Source organism: Hippocampus bargibanti, linkage group LG02 (assembly GCF_051943395.1).
Source record: "Hippocampus bargibanti isolate YZ-2025 linkage group LG02, ASM5194339v1, whole genome shotgun sequence".
Classification (NCBI taxonomy): Eukaryota; Metazoa; Chordata; class Actinopteri; order Syngnathiformes; family Syngnathidae; genus Hippocampus; species Hippocampus bargibanti.
This window is the reverse complement of record NC_142735.1, coordinates 7610365-7630517: the sequence shown is the minus strand read 5'-3', so window position 1 is coordinate 7630517 and position 20153 is coordinate 7610365. Positions and strand designations below refer to the sequence as shown.

Below are 20153 nucleotides of genomic sequence, written 5' to 3'. Positions count from 1 at the left end.
TCTGTACCTTTGACCCCGGAGGACCCTGTGGTCCAGGATATCCAGGTTCCCCATCTTCTCCCTGAGAGTGAAAAATAACCAATTCAGTCTTAAGATTTTCAAGCACTTTGACACTCAGAGAAAAGGTTTTGGACACAGTGTCCAAAAATATACGTCAGTGTGAACCTTACCGCCTTCCCAGGTAATCCTTGAGGACCCTAAAGAAAAAAATATTTTTCACATTAAAGCAATAAAAATGTGAGTTTTCTTATTTTTTTTAAAGGACACATATTCACCTCAATGCCATCGCGGCCTTGAAAACCCTGGGGCAGAGGAAATTAATGTAATTAGAATGAGTCACATATACTGCCGTTGGCCACTAGATGACAGTACTGTATTCGAAAAGGCAAACATCTCAGAATTGCAAGTACTACGTACTGTACAGTACTCTACAGGTTATAGAAGATACTGTTCATGATCAATGGAGCAACAATGTCCAATAGTGTCCCATTAAAGGGGACTGTTCAATGTTAAGTGATGGCTTTCAGGAGATTTAATAGCAGCTGGACATTTTAGACCAAACTGCTCTCTAAAATCACCCAAATCAACGGGGAATATCTTATCACCACATCAGTTAACTCCTGATCGCAATCACTGAAAGCTCTTTCCTGCCCAAAATTCATTTCAACGTTTGGTATTATAGCCATTCCTTCATTCCATTTCTTAGTCCTGCACATCTAAACATGTAGTATTTGTATTCAGTAATATGGAAAACTGCAAAGTTGTGTATGTCAAAATCAAACTGTGAAATTCGAGGAGCTGAAATGTCAAATGCCAAATCCCATTTCTGGCAGTAATTGGGCTTGTTTTAAGTAAACACAACACGTTGTGAGGGCCAGTTGGCTGTTTGAGCCACGCAACATCTGTTATGAAGTCGTGCATGGCAGAGCATCTTATGCGCTTGCCAACTCAAAATATTGCACTGTTCTATTTCCCCACACATACACGTGGATGTGTTTTGGGGGCTATTGAAAACCACCAAAATACCCTATTATATTCATCTTCATTCTATCAGGGCCCTGATGGAATGAAAGCCATCCGACAATGGATCAATTTATTGATCACATTGCATGGGAAAATAACACTGTTTCATCATGATGCAGGGTATTTCTTCACAACAGCTAACCATCACTGTGAAGCTAAAATAAACAGCTATCTATGTAAAGGCAGTCAATTCTATATAAAGCTGGTATCAAATCTCAGATAGAAGTTACAATGGATTGCTTTTCAGGTTGTGTACAGTTTGCACAGTAGAGTGCAAATATAAATATACCTTCTTGTGTAGTGTTTGTGTGGATTTTCTCCAGGCATTCTGGCTTCCTCCTTCAATCCAAAACCATGAAGGTTAGGTAACTTGAAGACATTAAATTGTCCAAAGGTGTCTAGTGTCAAGCTGGTGACGACCTCCAGGGTGTATAACACCTTTGGCCAAAAGTGATTCTAATGAGGACAATCACGATATAGAATAAACGGGTGGATGAATGCTGGGTGCCACTTTAAAATTCTTGTTATTCTTTGACTTTGCATGTCCATGACTTACTAAATATGACAGAACTGAACACACCAGCTCAAAGCCGTATGTAATAGCCAGTGCCAGGCTGTGCATGTCACTCCTAGGCCTTCAGTATTGCTACATCTGAATCAATCAGCTGCCAGTGTGGTGTGATTTAATACACATCCACTAGAGGATGTCGTTGGCCAGGAAACACCTTGTGACTTGAAGAAACATAAGAAATACTGTCGTTAAACTGCTCGCATTTTTACTGCGAACGTGTGGATTTATGATAACCTCATAAAATAGCAATATTATTTGCTATTTTTGCTAGTTTCAGAGCTGTCCAACCTGAATGACGTCCATCTATTCTTGAAAAGTCTGTCTTGAAAATGGCTTTAACAGTGTTTCGGCAACAAAATCCGTTTCTTCTCGTTCAGCCATTGTGGGTTGACAAAACGACTATTAAATCAACACAAAAAAAGTCTTGAGCCAATCATGTGACGAACCAATCATAATTTGTCACAACTCTGACGTTGCCAGCTCCTTCGAGCTGGCCTTGGGTTGCCAATTCAAACACTGATTGGTTAATGTAACAGCTTCATCTACATTTATTTGTATGCTCGAGAGCCTGCAGAACTGATTGTGAAGACCTCCAGGTAGACTTCTGACCCTGGCAACAAATGATGGGTGAAATGTGATTGGTTAAATGCTTAAATACGAAACACACATTTTGAAGCAGCACAATAGGGGAAAAGCAGTGTATGACAATTTGGAATTATTTAATAAGAATTGAGAGACAAAATATAATTGACATTAATCTGTGATTCTGATATTTTTAGAAGGCCACCACTGCTAAAAATAGACATCTGGAGAAGCCCTCTGCGATACAGTTTTATTTCACTGCTTGGAGTTTTGCACTTCCTTTAATCAGCCAGGAAAGTTGATGTGAAATTGTCTATGTCGAAGGACTTTGACTTTTCCTGGTCTGTTTACACTTATGGTCTCGTTGTCGACAAACCAAATCAGTCCTGGAGCACTCCTGGGCCATGTGAAAGGGAACTTAAGTAGTCATCCCTTAGAGTAAATCAAAACTACTCAGTCTTCCATCCCATAACCACAAGCTTTATGTTGCCACTGTGTACATTATGACCTGAGCTGTGGGAAAGTTATCTTTAGAGACATAAATGGCCTCAGGCGAGAGGCACGACTTTTGTTTGGTGGGGCAGGCGATCTACCAGAGAACTTAAGACAGCAGTGCCATTCTGGTGTCAGGGTTGCTTGGATCAGCTCCTGGAAGCAGAGTGTGCGGTCGATGCTATCGTGGGCACGAGAAGAAACTTGTTGTCGTATATAAAACAGATGAAGACAGGAGAGCGGTTATGCAGCTGACTTTAGTTAAGCCATAACTCACTGGCAGACTCAGTTGAAGGAGAATTTCCCGCTGCTACGCATCTCTCTTTTTACCGTCACTGTCACTTGACAATTCACAAGTGATTGCCAGGAGCCTTATCCATTTTAGATAATGCTGACCGTCAATTTACATGGTCAAAATACCTTGACAATTAATATTGTGAGCAGGTTTCAGTGCTGTGGAACTGGATTGCATCATCTTAACAGCTGCTTCTTCGATTTAGCTTTCATGAGGCTAAACTAAAATGTTGTGTTTGAAAGACTTCTCACGATCTGCAATAATTATCCTATTGTCGAATGTGTGCAAAAGAGAGCATAATGCGTGTACCAAATGAAGTGTTTATTTTCGACTAAACTGTCTTCTCCCTGAGTCAAGTTTGCAGATGCACCGTAACGTGGAATTGCCTGTTGCATGAGAAGCGAGTGTGAAGCGCTCAAACCGATGAATCAAGCTTGATTGATTATCTTTGATTAGACCTGTGTGCACTCCTAGTAATCTCTAGGCACTCACAGAGACGACTGCCGTCATCCAAACACAATTGCCCGTGTTTGACTAACGGCAAGTCCCTTAATATACCGTAGACAAGATTGTTTGAAAATGGGCCTATTTGAGCATTCGCTGTCAGCTAGTCACATGACATTAAAAGCAAAGGCTCTTACTGGCTCTCCTGCTGGGCCACGAGGTCCATCTTTACCGGTGTTCCCAGGTGGTCCTCTGGGACCCGGTGGACCTGGAGGGCCTGGCGGGCCAGCCTGCCCTTGGTCACCCTGATGACACAGTAAACAGAAGAATGAGTGAGTGAATGGACTATACTGAAATACTTGAGAGATTTGTCTTTCTGCATGAAAACAAATCATTGAATCAGGAAAGATCCACGATCTAGAAAACAATGTACTCTTTCCATGTCAATGCAGGACCTGCAAATCTTAAAATGATAGACATGACTGCCTATTGTTCTCTGTGATGCTATGCTAAATACTTTTGTACACTTGGGAGCATTAGCAGGAATAGCATTTTTTGGGTCAACACCGAAAAGTAATACAGTGTATCCTGATATTCATGACTATCATAAAATGTAAAAATTGATAATTGAAGTTAAACATTTTGTTAATTCAATGACATGCACAATTTCATTAACTTTAACAATAACGGAAAGAAACGTGCAGAGATTATTAAAATGGGATTAAACTCCTTAGTTAAAGTGTGGAAAGAGAAAACACATGCCCAAGTTGTGGTACAGGGTATACCTTCAGAAAACGTCTCTGAAAGGTGCTTGAGTGGTCACCAGAGAGAAAGCCGTGATCGTATCTTGGATAGACCATCTACACAGGAGCGTTAAATGCAGCAAAGAAAGCAAGAGAGATAATGATGATAAAGGTGGAGAAACAGCAACAGAGGAGGGCAGTTGCGATACAAAGATAAATCAGAATGGAAATCTGCATTCCAGAAGCAGAATAGCTGTGGGGAGACCCAGAGGCAAGACAAAGAGGAATCTCTCAGAGTGGATGGTCTTCCTTGCCGCGCATAGACAGATCAGGAAGCAGTGAATGCTTTGTCGGCAAACTGAGAGTTCACTGCTCAGGACAAACCTTGACAGTGAGAATCTGATTACTGTGTAGTCCTGCAAATGTGCTGTAGTTAGGTGGACCCTGAGAAGAGGAAGTGACAGGTGAGAAGTGAGCACTGTGGATGTGGCTAGTAGGAGAAAGACATCGCACACTGAGGATATATTTTTCATGTTCAACCAAAACATAAGATAGACATCGTTTGCAAATGTTGAGAGACACCATGTGTACTAAACTATTGTACGAAACTGGTCCTTGGCATCAAGTTTAAGTGAATATCTTGTTGCAGCCACCTGGTTCGTCATTCAAACATACTGGTGTGAATAATATCTTTGAGTTGCCGTTTATTCTACCAGGTGCTGTGATTTGATCTGAGATGTCTTTGAGCAGTACATCATTTAATGCAACGACAACAACGTTTTAAACATTGCTTCATTCATTTTCCAAACGGCTTTATCCTCACTCGGGATGTGGGGGCTGCTGGAGCCTATCCCAGTAGGCGTCCCACAGTAGGCGGGGGACACCTCGAATTCGAAGGACACATTGTAGCAGTCCTTCCATCACGTCAATGCATTTCGCTGTACTTTGGTCTGAAAACGTCGTGTAGGACCAAAAAGAGGCAGAAGAGGGCGACAAAGCTCCATGTAAGGAATTAATCAGCCTGTGAAAACGGGCTGATTAATTCCTGACACGGCTTTGTCGCCATTTTCTGCCTTTTTTGGGTGCGACATTTCCCACCCCTGATGCCTCAAAATAACACAGAATAAATTATTTAATCAATTGCAAACATGTATGCTTTCTTCTTCAGAAGTATTTGAATCATATTCATAACTGGATGAGTAACAAGAAAGCATATTCTCCAAATCTGAAGCCATTGTTTTGATTCTCGAGCAAGGCAAGACGTCTTGCCGTTTCACCACGAACATGGGGGCGAGACCATCTGAAACTGGCCACTTCCGGTTTCAAATTGAAGTACTTTTTAGACACTTTAAGTCATTTCTATTGGTGTTTTGCATTTGACTAAAAATATCATACTGCGTGTTTTGGGTATTTTAGATGCTATAAAACGTTTTTCTGATGTCAGTTACGAAACAAAAAAAGTGACGTCGGTTGTCCTTTAATATAAAGGAGGACGGAATGAAGTATTAAGGATGAACCGTCGCAGTGACAAGTAGAGTAATCAAATCATATTTCGATTAACAGGTTTTGGAACTTTGACATGTAGCATTTTTTTTTTACATCTTATCCTTTTTTTCTTTATAAACTGTACTCGTGACAATACCGCTCACACATTTTCCTGACATGCCTCATAAAGTTGTCTGTTTCACATTGGGCCTCTCCTATCCCTCATTTTCATCAGGCTGATAGTAAGACATTAAACCACTGTGCCGTTGACTCCGTGAGGGGGAAAAAGGAATGCTTTGGTCGATGATGAAACTGGTATGTGATGTCTCGTTTTTCAACTCAACTGATACCAACCAAACATGCAAGTGACAATGTCCTCCATATGCATTGGAGCCTGTGATGGGAGGCAGTTTTATTTCTGCACTGCATGACCTTTAGCTCGTGGTTGCTTGTGCTTTCAGGACATCTGATTATGTTTTAATGCTGCTGTTATCCTGTGATTGTCATCAGTGCTCAAGACTACACTCTCACTTGACAAAAGGCACTCAAAATGATCGATAGATCGGAAGTGAAAGGTTGACAGAGATTCATTGTCATTTCCTGTTTTCAATGTTTTCTCTTTGCCTCAGAGTTCAGAGGCGGAACAGGCAACGTTGTTGATATGGTAGGAAATGAACAACTGTAGAACTCCATTGGGTGTGCTACCTTATTAAGCTGAAAATGATCCATATCCTGGCCAAAATGATACATATCCTGTCCAAATTTGGAGTTTAAGAGATTTAAAAAATGTTTTTAATTGTTGAAATGAATGACATTGGTGTTCAAAGATGCAGCCAAAATATGTTTCCAATAATCATCGTTCTTATATTATTTTTAACATAGACCAAAAGTATGCCTATCCTTCCTCGATACGGATATAGCCAATGTTCTAAATGGATAGCTGAAAGGGGCGCTGTAAGGGGCAGAGGAGGAAGGATGTATATTTTTTTCCAGTCGGCCACAATGAAAAAGATATTTTTGTCACAGGGTCCCAAATCCCCGGCAGCAATGTTTAACATGATGAGATTAGTCACCAGAATAATTTACGATACACTTCTTAATTGTCCGGGATATTAATAATACTAGTTATCTCGCTACTCCATTTTTAATTAATGATAAAACATACTTTTTTAGATTAATTTGGTCTTCTGATTTCCAATGAGCAGCCATTTATTCTTCATGCACATTAAAAAGTAAACATGAAAATATTTGAAAATTCTCCATGAAAAATGTATACACTTGAAAAAATAAATTAAATCACCATCAAAAATACATTTTGTGACAGATTAATCAATCTCTGATTGCAATTTGCCATTGACCAGTGCCATTTTCAAAATGCAAAAACAAGCTGAACTTGAACAAATTAAATCCCTAATATAACAGTTTACAATCATTGGCCATTTGTTTTGTCATTCCCGGACATAGGATACAAATTGAATAAAGGCAATTCCATTTTAACCCACAATTTGGCAAAGTTTTGAATAATTGTGGGTTTATCCATATAGTCTTCAGGTAATGCTTTAATTCAAATGTAAAATCTAATTTGAAACGAAACCACAGATTTATCTAAGTGGTGAATTGTTGTTGTTGGTTTTTTTTTTTAAACAAGCTTGAGCCTCTCGTTGAGTGTTTCGGGGTGCTGCTCTTATTTAGTTTTTCTCCGGTGTGCCTAATATATGTGGGTTGAAACAGGAAGCGCATAGCCAAAATAAGCAGTTTGACTCCATACGGTTGAACCCCAAATATTTTAATTCGCCTCACAGGGAGAGACCCACTCGTATTTTCATGACCTGATACTGTAGGCACAACAAATGCAAACATTCTGAATTAATCGGGTCGGTGAATTCTTCAAAGAATCCATTGAGTAAGACACAGGGGGTATTTTGAAAACCACACTGCATGAAGATAATTGCATAATGTCATGGTGAGTGGAATGACATCACATGAAAAGGCAAGACTGACAACATGGATCAGATACAGGTCAAAGCTTCTCCACCTCGGAATGTTTGAAAAAAACACTTTGGTTTGAGACTAGATGGCAACTTTGGCGCTCCCATAACTAGTGTTATGTCTTTTGCGGCAAGTCTGTATTTGTACAGTATCAGGATTTCTCAACGATCACCATCATGGTTAGAGGATGAGGCCATTTTTAAACCTCATTCAAGGAACTAGATGAGTGTTGGTGATGTTCCAGAAGTAGATATATAAGGGAAACACATTTCTTTATTTGCTTGGCATTGTGTGCAATTTGTCTGTCGGTATTTCTTTGGTTGACCAGATTGTAAACCAAAACTGAAAATATGTTGTCATTAAACATACTCACTGTGAAATTGCTCACAGAAGACTTTCAGAAGTATACGACTTAGCATGCCATTGTCGAAGTACTTCACACACTGGCACATCTTGATTTAGCTTGAGTGATTTTTGATAGAGTTGCCATCCATGCACAACTGTCCAGGTGACTTCTGAGAAATCGGACCGGCACGTCAACAACACGTCATTGTGGTTGGTGTAACCCGTCTCAATGATCATCATTTGATTCCAGTTTGTGATGGTCTTGTTTGGGTTTGCATTTTCAAGTCCCACTCCCTTGAGCAAAACTAATTTGTTAGAAAATAGGACACTATTTGTCGGCTTTAGAAACAACGCATTGAGTTCAAACATGGTCTGGATGTGATAATTAACAACTAATAGAGACTGTTCAGTGCTTTAATAAAGGTTTGATACAATGATCACTTTGTGGTACCAGCTTCCAAATCAGACCAAGATTGTAAACCATGTGACTTGCTATGCCATGTCTCCTTTAAATGGATACAGTATATGTCGCTGTCACATATGAGTTTTCATGACTCTTACTATGTTGACATTCTGTTTTGTCAGATTCTGTGTGGAATCTGGGAGTGAATCTCCATGCAAACTTTGAAAACTGTCTTACCCTTGGTCCAATGTCTCCTTGGTCACCCTGGAAACAAACAGGAAAAAGAAAACAATGTACCTGGGAGTAGATATATGATATGGTTGGGAATTTTGAAAAAAAGCACCATCAATTGGGTACTTTGTAATAATCTGAAAGTTCTCTGATGGAAAATTGGAGACTATGCGATGCTCATCACCTGTCATATTTAAATGAAGGGTGCCAATTTTCCAAATTTCAGCATCATGTGACATTTTCAACCTGCTCCTGTCGGACCATGACCGATGCTGTGTCATTTACAGATATGTTTGTCAAGGCATATTCTATCATTAATACGGAAGGTGCATGGACACAACGTATAAAAATCTTCTAATGCATGATGCCCCTCAAGCGCCTCTTGCTTGCATCGCTCGCAATTGTCTTTGGCTTGGCCAGTGGTTCAGTGAGCGGGAAAACATCTGGCTATCATCGAGGCCTATAAACCTGTTAAGTGCCCTGATGTGAGAATGTGCCGAGACACATGAGCTCCTACATTTCGACATGTAATCTTTGACTCCTTTGATGGATGCCCAGTCAACATGAATGGGGTAGGGAGAAATTAAAAAAAACAGTTAACATCAGTTATGTTTGCAATAATGTTGGTGGTAATTAATGTGACATACATGCAAAAGGTACTTAGTTAACTGGTGTCGGACCAAAGTGAAACATACCTTTTCTCCCTTGGGTCCGGCTGGTCCCTGTGGGAGGAGATAAGTGGAGACAGATGGTCAAGATATATCATCTATCAGACAAGCAACATGTATCTGAAAATGGCACCTCGCGGTATTTCATCATATGTCAAGCTACGGCTTTTTGCTTCAACCAGTCTTGAAGACATTTCACCGTAGGAAGATATTACGCCTTGACACAGCATCTTTCAAGAATCGTTTTCAAGATCGATTGTCTTTGTAAGATGAAAGTGGACGTGAAAAAAAAAAAGAAATCCTTTCTTCGTACATCAGTCGGTGTCTCAAGGACACTTTCATTGCTACCATAAGACCGACTGATGATGTGAGTGTAATGCTCAAAGTGAGGCTGCGTTTCAACCTTCTCCTCTCACCATATGGCGGTGACTCCCTGTTTTTTATGGCCTATAAAATATATCCGACTTTGTGCAAAATTGCCGTTGGCCCAAATCATGGATTAACTAATGAATTGATCACTGGGGTTTTCATAAAGCGTGTAGAATTGATGATTAATTAATGACGAATGATATATGGCACAATCTAACTGTCATGATCTGGTTGGCGACCAACGGGGGGCGCTGTCGGCCCCGCCTACACCTGCACAGGTGCTGGTCGTCCCGATCAGATTGGCGACCAGCGGGTAGCGACGTCAGCCCTGCCTGCAGCCTCGCAGGTGTTGGTCGTTTAATCATTGACACTTAAAAGGACACCCGGCACGATCATCCGGTGCCGGTTCATTGTTTGTTTGCTGCTTGTTTGCTGCATGCATTGTGTACGTGTTTGTTTAACCTTGGCGGGGTTTTACTTTTGGTCTTCTTTTGCTGCTTTGTATTTTTTCCATTCAGATGATTTTGATGTTTTACATTTTGTTCCTGCTGACTTTAATTTAATACAATTTGTCAAACAACCTCCTACTCACTCCTGCCTGCTTTTTGGGATCCGCACCCGCCATCACCACCTTGCAAACCGTGACCGAATGAACCGGCCAACCATCGGATCCCGCAGGTACATCGGACCCGTCTCATTTCCACCCTGTGCCTGGCAATGCTACGTCCACGTTAGCGCAAGCCTCGTCGCGTTTGAATTGCGTCACTCGACGAGCCGCAACGTCCACGTAAACGTCCAGCCGAGACCTCCTTCCAGGTGGCCGTCCAGGGTGACACTGGGTGACTGGCATTGCACGCCCACGTCCAGCCACGCTGTCGTCGTGCATGACGAATTGAGTCTCATCCACGACGAGCCGTGCAACGTCCGCGTCAACGTCAGTCCGAGACCCCACTCACCGCTGGATCCCGGAGCGGCTCTGGACTGGTCTCGTTCCCCCGGAGCCGGGCAGTTCACGCCCACGTCGGCGTCCGGCCGAGACCTGGTCCCATACGGCCGTACGGGGTGCCATTCTGCGCCTGGCAGTACGACGTCCACGCAGAGCCATGCGCCGTCGCGTGAACGTGCGAGAGGGATCGCACTCACGCCCACGACGATCCGTGCTGCGTCTTCGTCCACCCCAGGCCGAGTCCCGTTCCCATCAGGCCGCCGCCCGTCGTATGATTGAGAGGCAGCGGTTGCCCTCTCCACCGACCGTTCCCTGGCGAGTGGACCTTTTGGGAGACTGTTGGGACTTCTGGAAGCAGCCCCTTGAAGGGGGGGTACTGTCATGATCTGGTTGGCGACCAACGGGGGGCGCTGTCGGCCCCACCTACACCTGCACAGGTGCTGGTCGTCCCGATCAGATTGGCGACCAGCGGGTAGCGACGTCAGCCCTGCCTGCAGCCTCGCAGGTGTTGGTCGTTTAATCATTGACACTTAAAAGGACACCCGGCACGATCATCCGGTGCCGGTTCATTGTTTGTTTGCTGCTTGTTTGCTGCATGCATTGTGTACGTGTTTGTTTAACCTTGGCGGGGTTTTACTTTTGGTCTTCTTTTGCTACTTTGTATTTTTTCCATTCAGATGATTTTGATGTTTTACATTTTGTTCCTGCTTACTTTAATTTAATACAATTTGTCAAACAACCTCCTACTCACTCCTGCCTGCTTTTTGGGATCCGCACCCGCCATCACCACCTTGCAAACCGTGACACTAACCAAGTCTAAATAACAGAATATCCACTATGGGAGATACTTCAACACTACGATGGGAAAAATAAATCCAATTAAGTCATTCACTGCCAGACATGTGCAAAAATATGTCCACTCAAGTGCCAGGGTTTTTGTCATTGTCACTCGAATTCCAGGACCCACAGAATATTGATTTTTAGGACTACAATAACATTCACTGCAGCGTAAGAAATCTTCGACTATCTTCTTGTATCAGAAAAAAAGAGTTAATTCCTAAATTATATGGGTCTGAATTTATGAGTTTAAAATGAGGATGGCTGTCCAAAATACAATGCATGACATACACATTGTTTTATATAGCGCTTCAACAACAGCTGAAGCGGTAACAAAGCGCTAACCTGGAAAAAAGGGAAATGCTGCCCCCTCGTGGAAGGGAAAAAGACTGTCAAAGGTCTGACAGGCACTTTATCGGCACCCCCGCCAGGGAAACCAAAACCCAAACAAATTTGAGAATGGAGCTCCACGTCATATTTTCAATTCTTGAATAAATTGGGAATGGCAGTGAATAAGTGAAAAATCCCTCCATCTGTACATTTTCTATCTCAGACGGCCGGCTGGAGACAAACAACAATCTATGCTCACATTTGTCTGTGTGTAAAGTTTGAAACTTCAATTAACTCAACCTGCATGCTTTTGGAATCTGTAAGCAAGTTAGAGTACAAAAGAAATCAATAAATTCTCACTATTCACTTCTAATCCATTTCAATGTACTCTGAATTTAATTTGATGTTTTGAACATTTCCTCAAATTTTAGCCCACTGCACAATAGCAATAATGGCACAGATATTCATAGGTTTAACATAAAACGACTTGACAGCTTCTGCGCCGTATTAAAAAAAGTTTAATGTATTAGTATACACTAATGTCGGTCGTTTATTTTTTTTGCAGTTTGAGTTCATGACCAGGGTATTGGATGAGGGTTGGGGAGGGGGATTGCACCTGTCCCTCAAATATGTGAGTTTCAGACAAGCCGATTTTGTAACATAAATAACTTCAACAAGTGTTAGCCATTAAATAATTAAATAGTGTGTCAGACTACTTTAATAGCTGAAGATCTGGAATCTATCATGATTGACCCTCTTGAGATATATGACCTTAAATACGCACGTCAACACAAACAAGTGTAATGATGTCATAGAAACTTTTGATTCCGTTTCTCCACGTTGAGACTCCCAAAGCTATTATCATCTGAGCAACACATGCACTTCTGACATTTCTGTTATTCCTTTTTGCACCACATCGGTACCTCGAGGTAGAATCATTTCATGCTCGTTTTGTTTCAGTTGCAGCTGATGTGACGGGACATTTCTCTCCAGCAAGCGCACCTATTCCTTATCTAATCAAGTTCAAGTATATAAGGACTGCCCTTACCCCAAGTTCTTGTCGGATAATTGATCTTGTTTGCCGTAGTGCCTCAATTGTTATGTACTCGAGTCTAGCACATAACAGTACACATGAGCAAGTAGGTCTAGGAACTAGACCTTCTTGCTCATTTTCCTTATCACTCTTGTCTGTTTAGATTCAGATTACGCAAGTATTTTTGTGACAGAGATTTCTGCTCATTTTGGTTACATGCATTTGGTCTCTTTTTATTTCCTTTTGTTTATTTTGGTGCTTTGATGTTACCTTGCCCTTTTTGTGCATTTTTGATTTCCCTTGCTTTTAATTGCCAGCGGTTTCTGTTTGTACTTTATCCTGCGTTTTTCATTCAATATGTTTGTTACAGTTTTGATTTGTGGTATACTATCACCATTCAGTTTGTCCACGAAATGTGTAAATTACACTGATCAGACAACTGGCTTTCATTATTTGGGAAGGTATTTATAACATGTTCAACATTGTTTCACTTTTGTTGCCAATATAGCTTCGGTTGAGGTTTGCACACTGTGCAGAGTTCAAATATGTTCAATTGTCTTTGCTAGCAGAATAAATTGTGATTTACTTTACAAAATAAAGGCTTGCATCATACAATTAATGATAATTGAACTTGCCTATTGGGGTGAATGTGAGCATTTGCTTGTCTGTACTGTACTTTTAATTATGCCTTTCTCTTTAGCTCAATGTTTTACAGCATGCACTCTACACCGGCTGAATCAAAATGCAATATCATGAAAATATCGATGGAAATGGAACACACACCCTCCCCCATGACCATGGCCAGTGAGAGGACTTGAGGAACAGACAGCCCTAGCTACCTGTTTTTGTGTTCAAAATAAAAAGCAAAACGAGGAAGAAAAAAAATAACGTAACAAACAAACAAACAAACAAACAAACAAACAAACAAACAAACATCCCCAAAAGAAATCTGAGTAGACTTTTTTTAGTCTGATGCTTGTTGACAAAATGTGGGAATCAATCATTTTGAGCTCTCACAATGAAAGATTGAGAGTCTACACAGGAATGACAACTGTTCGGTTGATGGCTGCGCGGGTACCCGCAGCGGCACCTCTCTCTCCTGTGGTTGAGAGGAAAGAAATTTCATCTGTGCTTCATGTTGACAAAGAGCACATTTGACAATAAAGTTGACTTGATTTGACATGATAAATGGCTTTGCTCTTTCCTGGCTAAATTATATGCTTTTGAATCCATTATAAAACATTTTATGTTGTATGCTCAATCGGAAAATCCCAATAATATCTCTGTTATTTCAAATGTGAATTTCATGAACATTTTACATCATGAGTTTTATTTTTGGAAATGCATCATTCATAAGGGAGTACATTAAAAATGCTGGATTATTGACAAACAACAGTTTCATAGTGTATAACTAGTGAAGACCTCGTAGACATATTTCAACCATTCACTTTTAAACAAGACCTTTCGACAGGAAAAAGTGGCTCAATGAATGGTCATGATGTTGAAGAAGCTCTTGCCATTTGACCAGATCAAGAGCCGCCTACTCAAAGGGCCCTTTCATGTGCCCCTAAGCAAAGTTTTCACATTTTCCCACGACTGTGTAACCAATTGCTGTGCTTTGCTTTGTTTCCTCGCGATACATAAAGGGTCTCTCACAGTGTGGAGCAATTCAGGGAAGGTTTGATGAATCACACTCAGAGGTGAAACGTGAATGAGGCTTTCAACGCTTGTTGCAGTTCAACCTTGACAACATGACAAACCCACACCCCTTTAAACTGGCGATTACTTAGGAGTATATCAAAAACCAAGATGGCTACCGTCAGTGGTTTACCGGACTTAGAAACATTCCCTCAGGAGCAGTGAAAGTGACTGATGGGGTTCAAGGCTAAACACCCACATGGAGCCATTGCTCCAAAAATGGCAATTCCTCTGGCGCAAATAGGTTCTGACATGGGCCAAGAACAAGACAATGTGTGTGTGTGTGTGTGTGTGTGTGTGTGTGTGTGTGTGTGTGTGTGTGTGTGTGTGTGTGTGTGTGTGTGTGTGTGTGTGTGTGTGTGTGTGTGTGTACTACCTGGCTTCCCTTGAGACCCGGTATTCCCTGAAAGGAGTTAAAACCCAGTTAGAGTTCAACCATGTCTAATGCACACTTGAAGCATGTCCTGTATTTGTGATTTATGCTCTACTTACTGGTTTACCATCCAAGCCAAGTGGACCCTGTTTGGAGACCGATAGAGAGAATGAATAAAGCACACATCCGAAGGTAATGTGCACAAGTACAACAAAGGTTTTACATTTTAGGAAAGTATGCCCAATTGTTCCTAGGAGAGACAAAACTGTTAACAGTCCAAATGATAAACTTTCATAGTAAGCTATTCACGGCACATAAAACCATGATTAACATGTTTAAAAAAAATATTTTTGCACAATGTTTGTGCTGGCTTGCCGATGGCTTGAGGGTATGTTTAGCTTCAGCAAAAATGTTAGGCATAAGGATGGGGAGAAAAATCTCATTTTCACCATTGTGCGGAATTGATGGTTGTTCTGAGGCAAAATGAGGTGTAGTCATTGGCCAAAACCATGCACTGATGCGTTGTCGAGTCAGTTTCAATTAGATAAGACAATTAGACAAGTCAGTTTCTCCAGGCAAGTCAGTTTCTCCAGACTCAGGTCCTGGAGGGCCGCCGTCCTGCCTGCTTTTCAATTCTCCCAGTTACAACATACCCAATTCAAATGATTAGGTCATCAGCAAGCTCAGTGGAAGCCTGAACTTTTTCATTTGAATCAGGTGTGTGGTGACAGGGAAACCTGGAAAACATGCAGGACGGCAGCCAACCAGGACCAGAGTTTGACACGTGGTATAGAGCATTTGGTGTGGTTCTAAAATCCACAAATGAAAGTGAATTAAAGGGTGACACATCCTTGAGAAGAAGGAATGGGCCGATTACCGGAAACAAATTCCTTGTGTGTCCTACATACTTGGCAATAAAGATGATTCTGATTCTGATTCTGATTCTGATTATTAAACTTAAATGAAAGATAAATTACACAGAATCATCCTCAAACACAATAATCTAGATACAGTAGAATATTAGCAAGGATAATGTAAGATTAGGGGGGAAGAGAGAGACCAACAGTCACATGAAAAAGAAGACTGAAAAGTAGATTTTATCCTGCTCCATTCATTTGAACCCATATAAACGAATCCACAAGCCATTCATTTTATGATTCTTCCTGGTGGTTGATTTAGGTCTGATGATTTATTGGTATTGCAACAATAATGTGTTGATGATTCAGGGCCACGTGACTAAAAAGCATTGTAATTATATTTATTTATATATTGTTGATGATTTTGATTTATTTATATATTGTTGATGATCTCAAACGAGATCATCAACAGAATTCCGACGGAAAAGACGAGACTGCATTGTTCAAATTTAGAATTTGTGGAGCACAAAAACAGAAAGTCACATCTTTAGGAAATTACAGAAGAATTATAGCACTATATTATAATTGATACCTGCATTATTTGTCATTCAAATCATTACACTGTATCTAACATCAAACACGTACTGTATTGGAAAAAAGGGTGACATTTGGTGGAAACTAGCCCTTATTAAATAGAATAGTTTTCTCAACACGCCGATCAAGTTGACATGTCCGTTTGTAGTGACAGAACAAGAATGAGAGAAAAAAAATGTCAATCTTTGTCAAACGTGGCCAAAACTGCAAAAAGAGTAGCAAAAGTCATCTGTGTTTGAAAAATAAGTTCAAAAGCCCGAAAGACCACTTTGACATAAAAAAGGATCAAACCTTCCAAAAAACGGTTACAATATTCAACGTTGACATCCTCCTTTCACAAGCAGATGCAATGTTAAGATAACCTGTTTTACAGGCTCCCTTGAGCCCCACTTGAAACTCAAGCTAACATGGAATCCATCACTGAGCATTATCTTCTGGCCTTGAATAGTTTACTTAAGATTGGCTTCTACTTTATCACACTCCCGGGTACTCTCAATAGAAATAAAAGTAGAGAAGAGAGAGAATAGAAGTGTCTCATTTTTCAGAGCCAATGTTCCTCTCTTTTGTGTCACAAAATACTCATAAATGTGAATGACAACATTAATCGCAAACACACAGAAACTCTTTCAAGAATGTTTGGTATAAATGCTGGTAAGAATGCTGGTATGTTTTTGGAAACCGTATTGCAGATGATTTGCACCAAGATCAGGCCGTGTTCTGGAATCTGATTTTTTTTACCATCAACCAATGATGACAGGAAGTGGAAAATATGAAGGGAAAGAACAGCTCAGAATCCAAAACATACTACATCATGTGTCGAAAACCTGGCAAAATCTATCCTGGTAGATAAGAATTTGATCCATCCATCCATCCATCCATCCATCCATCCATCCATCCATCCATCCATCCATCCATCCATCCATCCATCCATCCATCCATCCATCCATCCATCCACAATTAAGGCTGAAACTCTATGCTTCATTTCCATACATACAAAAGCAAAATCTCAAATGTTCTGTATTCATTTCACTCAGCTCTTTTGGATAGTACTGACTTTTGACCTAATGGGGACAAGGTGTCTACTTGCACGCTATAACGACACACAAAGGCAGATTCAATATTATTCTAATCATACACACAGTGGAATGGAATACAACAGAATGCGTGGTTGATTTTAAAATCACGGGGTTACTAAGTATGTCTGCCATACATTTCCAGTCACAAACATGTATTATGTTTGTCTACTTAAAAGCAAATAACATCCTGCAAAATAAAACAAAACAAGGGAAAATTAAATGACTTTGGAGAAGCGACCACTAATTAAGAATAATTGAGAACGGAAAAAAAAAATCCATCTGATGCAATGGTCAGCATTCCCACAATTTTTACAGCTCTTAAACACACTAAATAACTTGGCCACAGGTGGTCACAAGTCTGTGTATGTTTGTAAGGGCACCAGTAGTCCTCACCATCTTTACTATATTCCGTACAGTGCAGACCCCTAATTAGCAAGTTGGGTGTAATTGTTGAGGGTGCTGCTTAAAAGTTTGCTCCACACACCAGAGCAGTGCACATTACATTGAGGTGCACCCATTAAGCTACATCTCGGCATAATGATGCGATATTAAAACAAAGGATGAGTTCCTTACACCACACCAGGTTAACATGTCAAGTTTCCACAACAACAGCACTCCACAAACTACTGAACATGACCGCAATTTGTGCCACATGACATTTGCCTGTGAAAAGAACCGCACAGCAGAGCACAGTCGGAACACAACCATGACTGACGTGTTGTTGGCTGACCGTCTGGCTTTAATGTGCACTCAGCAGCCATTGCGACCGAACGATGGAGGCCCATGTTTCGTTGTCTGTCACAAACTGCCGTGATTGTATAAACACGCTGACTCCGGTGCTGACCGCACATATCTATCGCAATCATTTGGTGCATTTTCTCTATCCTGCAGAGTCCTGTCAGTCTGTTAGTTGTTGATTTCTTAGATGGCAGGAAGACACAAGCCTCTCAGCAATGATTTATGAAGAAGTATGACACGAGACATGTAGAATCAATACAAACGATCATGCAAACACACGCGCTTAAATCGAGACACACAAACTACGTCATAAACTGATTGGAATAAATTTGAAAGGAGCTGCATGACGATTGCGAGACATATCTGAGCTCCTGCAGAATGCAACATAAAATTTAGTTGGAGGAAACACGGAAAACAATTGAAGGATGGTTGACGTCCTGCACCTGCATTCCTACACCATTGTGCTAGCTCAAAATATGTTTTTTTTTATCTTAATAACTCATTCACTCATGCCAGACGATGTGAAAAAATGTCTCCACTCCAGTGCCAGGGTTTTTGTCATTTTAACTCAAATTGCAGGATTTGCAGAATATTGAGTTTTCGGGCTACATAAACATTCAATTGTCAAAACCCACCTATTTAAAATTGCATTCCCTGTATAGTTTTATCTCGTTATTTTTATAATTTTAGCTGTGGTTTTATTTATGTCCCTGTTTTGTGATTTTAAAGTGTCATTGAGCGCTTTGAAAGGCACTTATAAATAAAATGTATTATTATTATGATCAATTCAATTCAGCATAAGAAACAGACTCTCTTTTTTCATCAGAAAAAAGGTTAATTACCAATTTATATTGGTCGGGAGTTATCTGAGCTTGAAATGAGGGTGGCAGTACAAAATACAATACTATAGATATACAGTCCAGTATACTGACTTATTTAGCGCTTAAACAACAGCTGAAGCTGTAACAAAGGACAAAAAGCAAATGCTGCACTTCCGTGGAAGGGGAAAACATTGACAGAGGTCTGACCGGCGCTTTACGGGCACCGCCCGCAAGAAAAAACAAAACCCGAACAAATTCGGGAATGGAGCTCCATGTCATGCTTTTCAATTCCTGAATAAAATCGGGAATGCCAGTGAATGAGTGAACGACACGTTCAGCCTTTTTTGCTGCGTAATATGATGCTGAAGAAGCAACGACATGGTTTTGAATTAAGAGTGGTCGGATTATCCAGATTATGTACCTTTTAAGGAACACATTTATTTTGTTCCGTTTTGAGAAATCAAACATTTTAAGGAACTGCTAATTAAGACGGTGACAAAGACGAATTGAGCCACACACAAACAAAAACAAATGATTCACACATTTTGCGCCTTTGCTCCACCTGTCTGTAATTAGAGGCTGGGATTTCCCGTCAGCAGGGCTGTGAAATGCCAGTCAGACTGGGAATCGAATCGGGAGAGAACCCATAGTACCCCCTAAGGTCATTTACTTCCCATAATTTCCAATCAGACGACATGCAGAAAAACACAGCAGGTAAAACAAGGGCAACTACCGTGTGCAGTCAATACCCAGACGCCAGACAAGCTGTCTTGCATAGAACAAGCTCAATGTTAATATCCCATAATAGCTTGCGCCTGCGCTAAAACACTGTGCAGACGGCCAGTTGTAATGAATCAATCTGCTTATAAAACCTGAGCTTTCTCGTGGCGAGCGTGTATCGGTGTGCTCTGATGAGAATTTGATGACACTGAAACCACAAATCAGCAACAGAGCGCAGGGCTGTTCCATCTCATCGTGTCCATCAATGTGCCACACTGCTTATCCTGTGCAGCCAATGTCGGCCATAAGTGGCACTTTCTGGGGATTAATCACAACAGTGTTTTTATATGGAATGCAGTTTGAGCATTTGGATTGGATTGGATTTGCCTTTATTAGTCTCTCAGTGGAGAAATTTACATTTCACAGCAGCAAAGTTATGAAAGGAATGAAAGTAGGTGTTCAAATACCTGACAAAGGCGCAAGTATACGG

The 20153-nt window shown here is 40.9% G+C and overlaps 1 protein-coding gene across 1 annotated transcript in view; it reads right to left on the bottom strand.

The window, feature by feature from the left end:
• The window catches only part of LOC148901402 (uncharacterized), a 31318-nt gene that overhangs the window by 10273 nt on the left and 892 nt on the right, over positions 1 to 20153 (bottom strand). The window contains exons 2-11 of the mRNA XM_089023179.1: positions 14977 to 15003; positions 14861 to 14887; positions 9299 to 9325; positions 8610 to 8636; positions 4535 to 4640; positions 4193 to 4267; positions 3605 to 3712; positions 276 to 302; positions 171 to 197; positions 8 to 61 (exon numbers count right to left, since the gene is read on the bottom strand). Of these exons, the coding sequence (XP_088879305.1) occupies positions 8 to 61; positions 171 to 197; positions 276 to 302; positions 3605 to 3712; positions 4193 to 4267; positions 4535 to 4640; positions 8610 to 8636; positions 9299 to 9325; positions 14861 to 14887; positions 14977 to 15003 (505 nt within the window). The remainder of the gene's footprint in view (positions 1 to 7; positions 62 to 170; positions 198 to 275; positions 303 to 3604; positions 3713 to 4192; positions 4268 to 4534; positions 4641 to 8609; positions 8637 to 9298; positions 9326 to 14860; positions 14888 to 14976; positions 15004 to 20153) is intronic.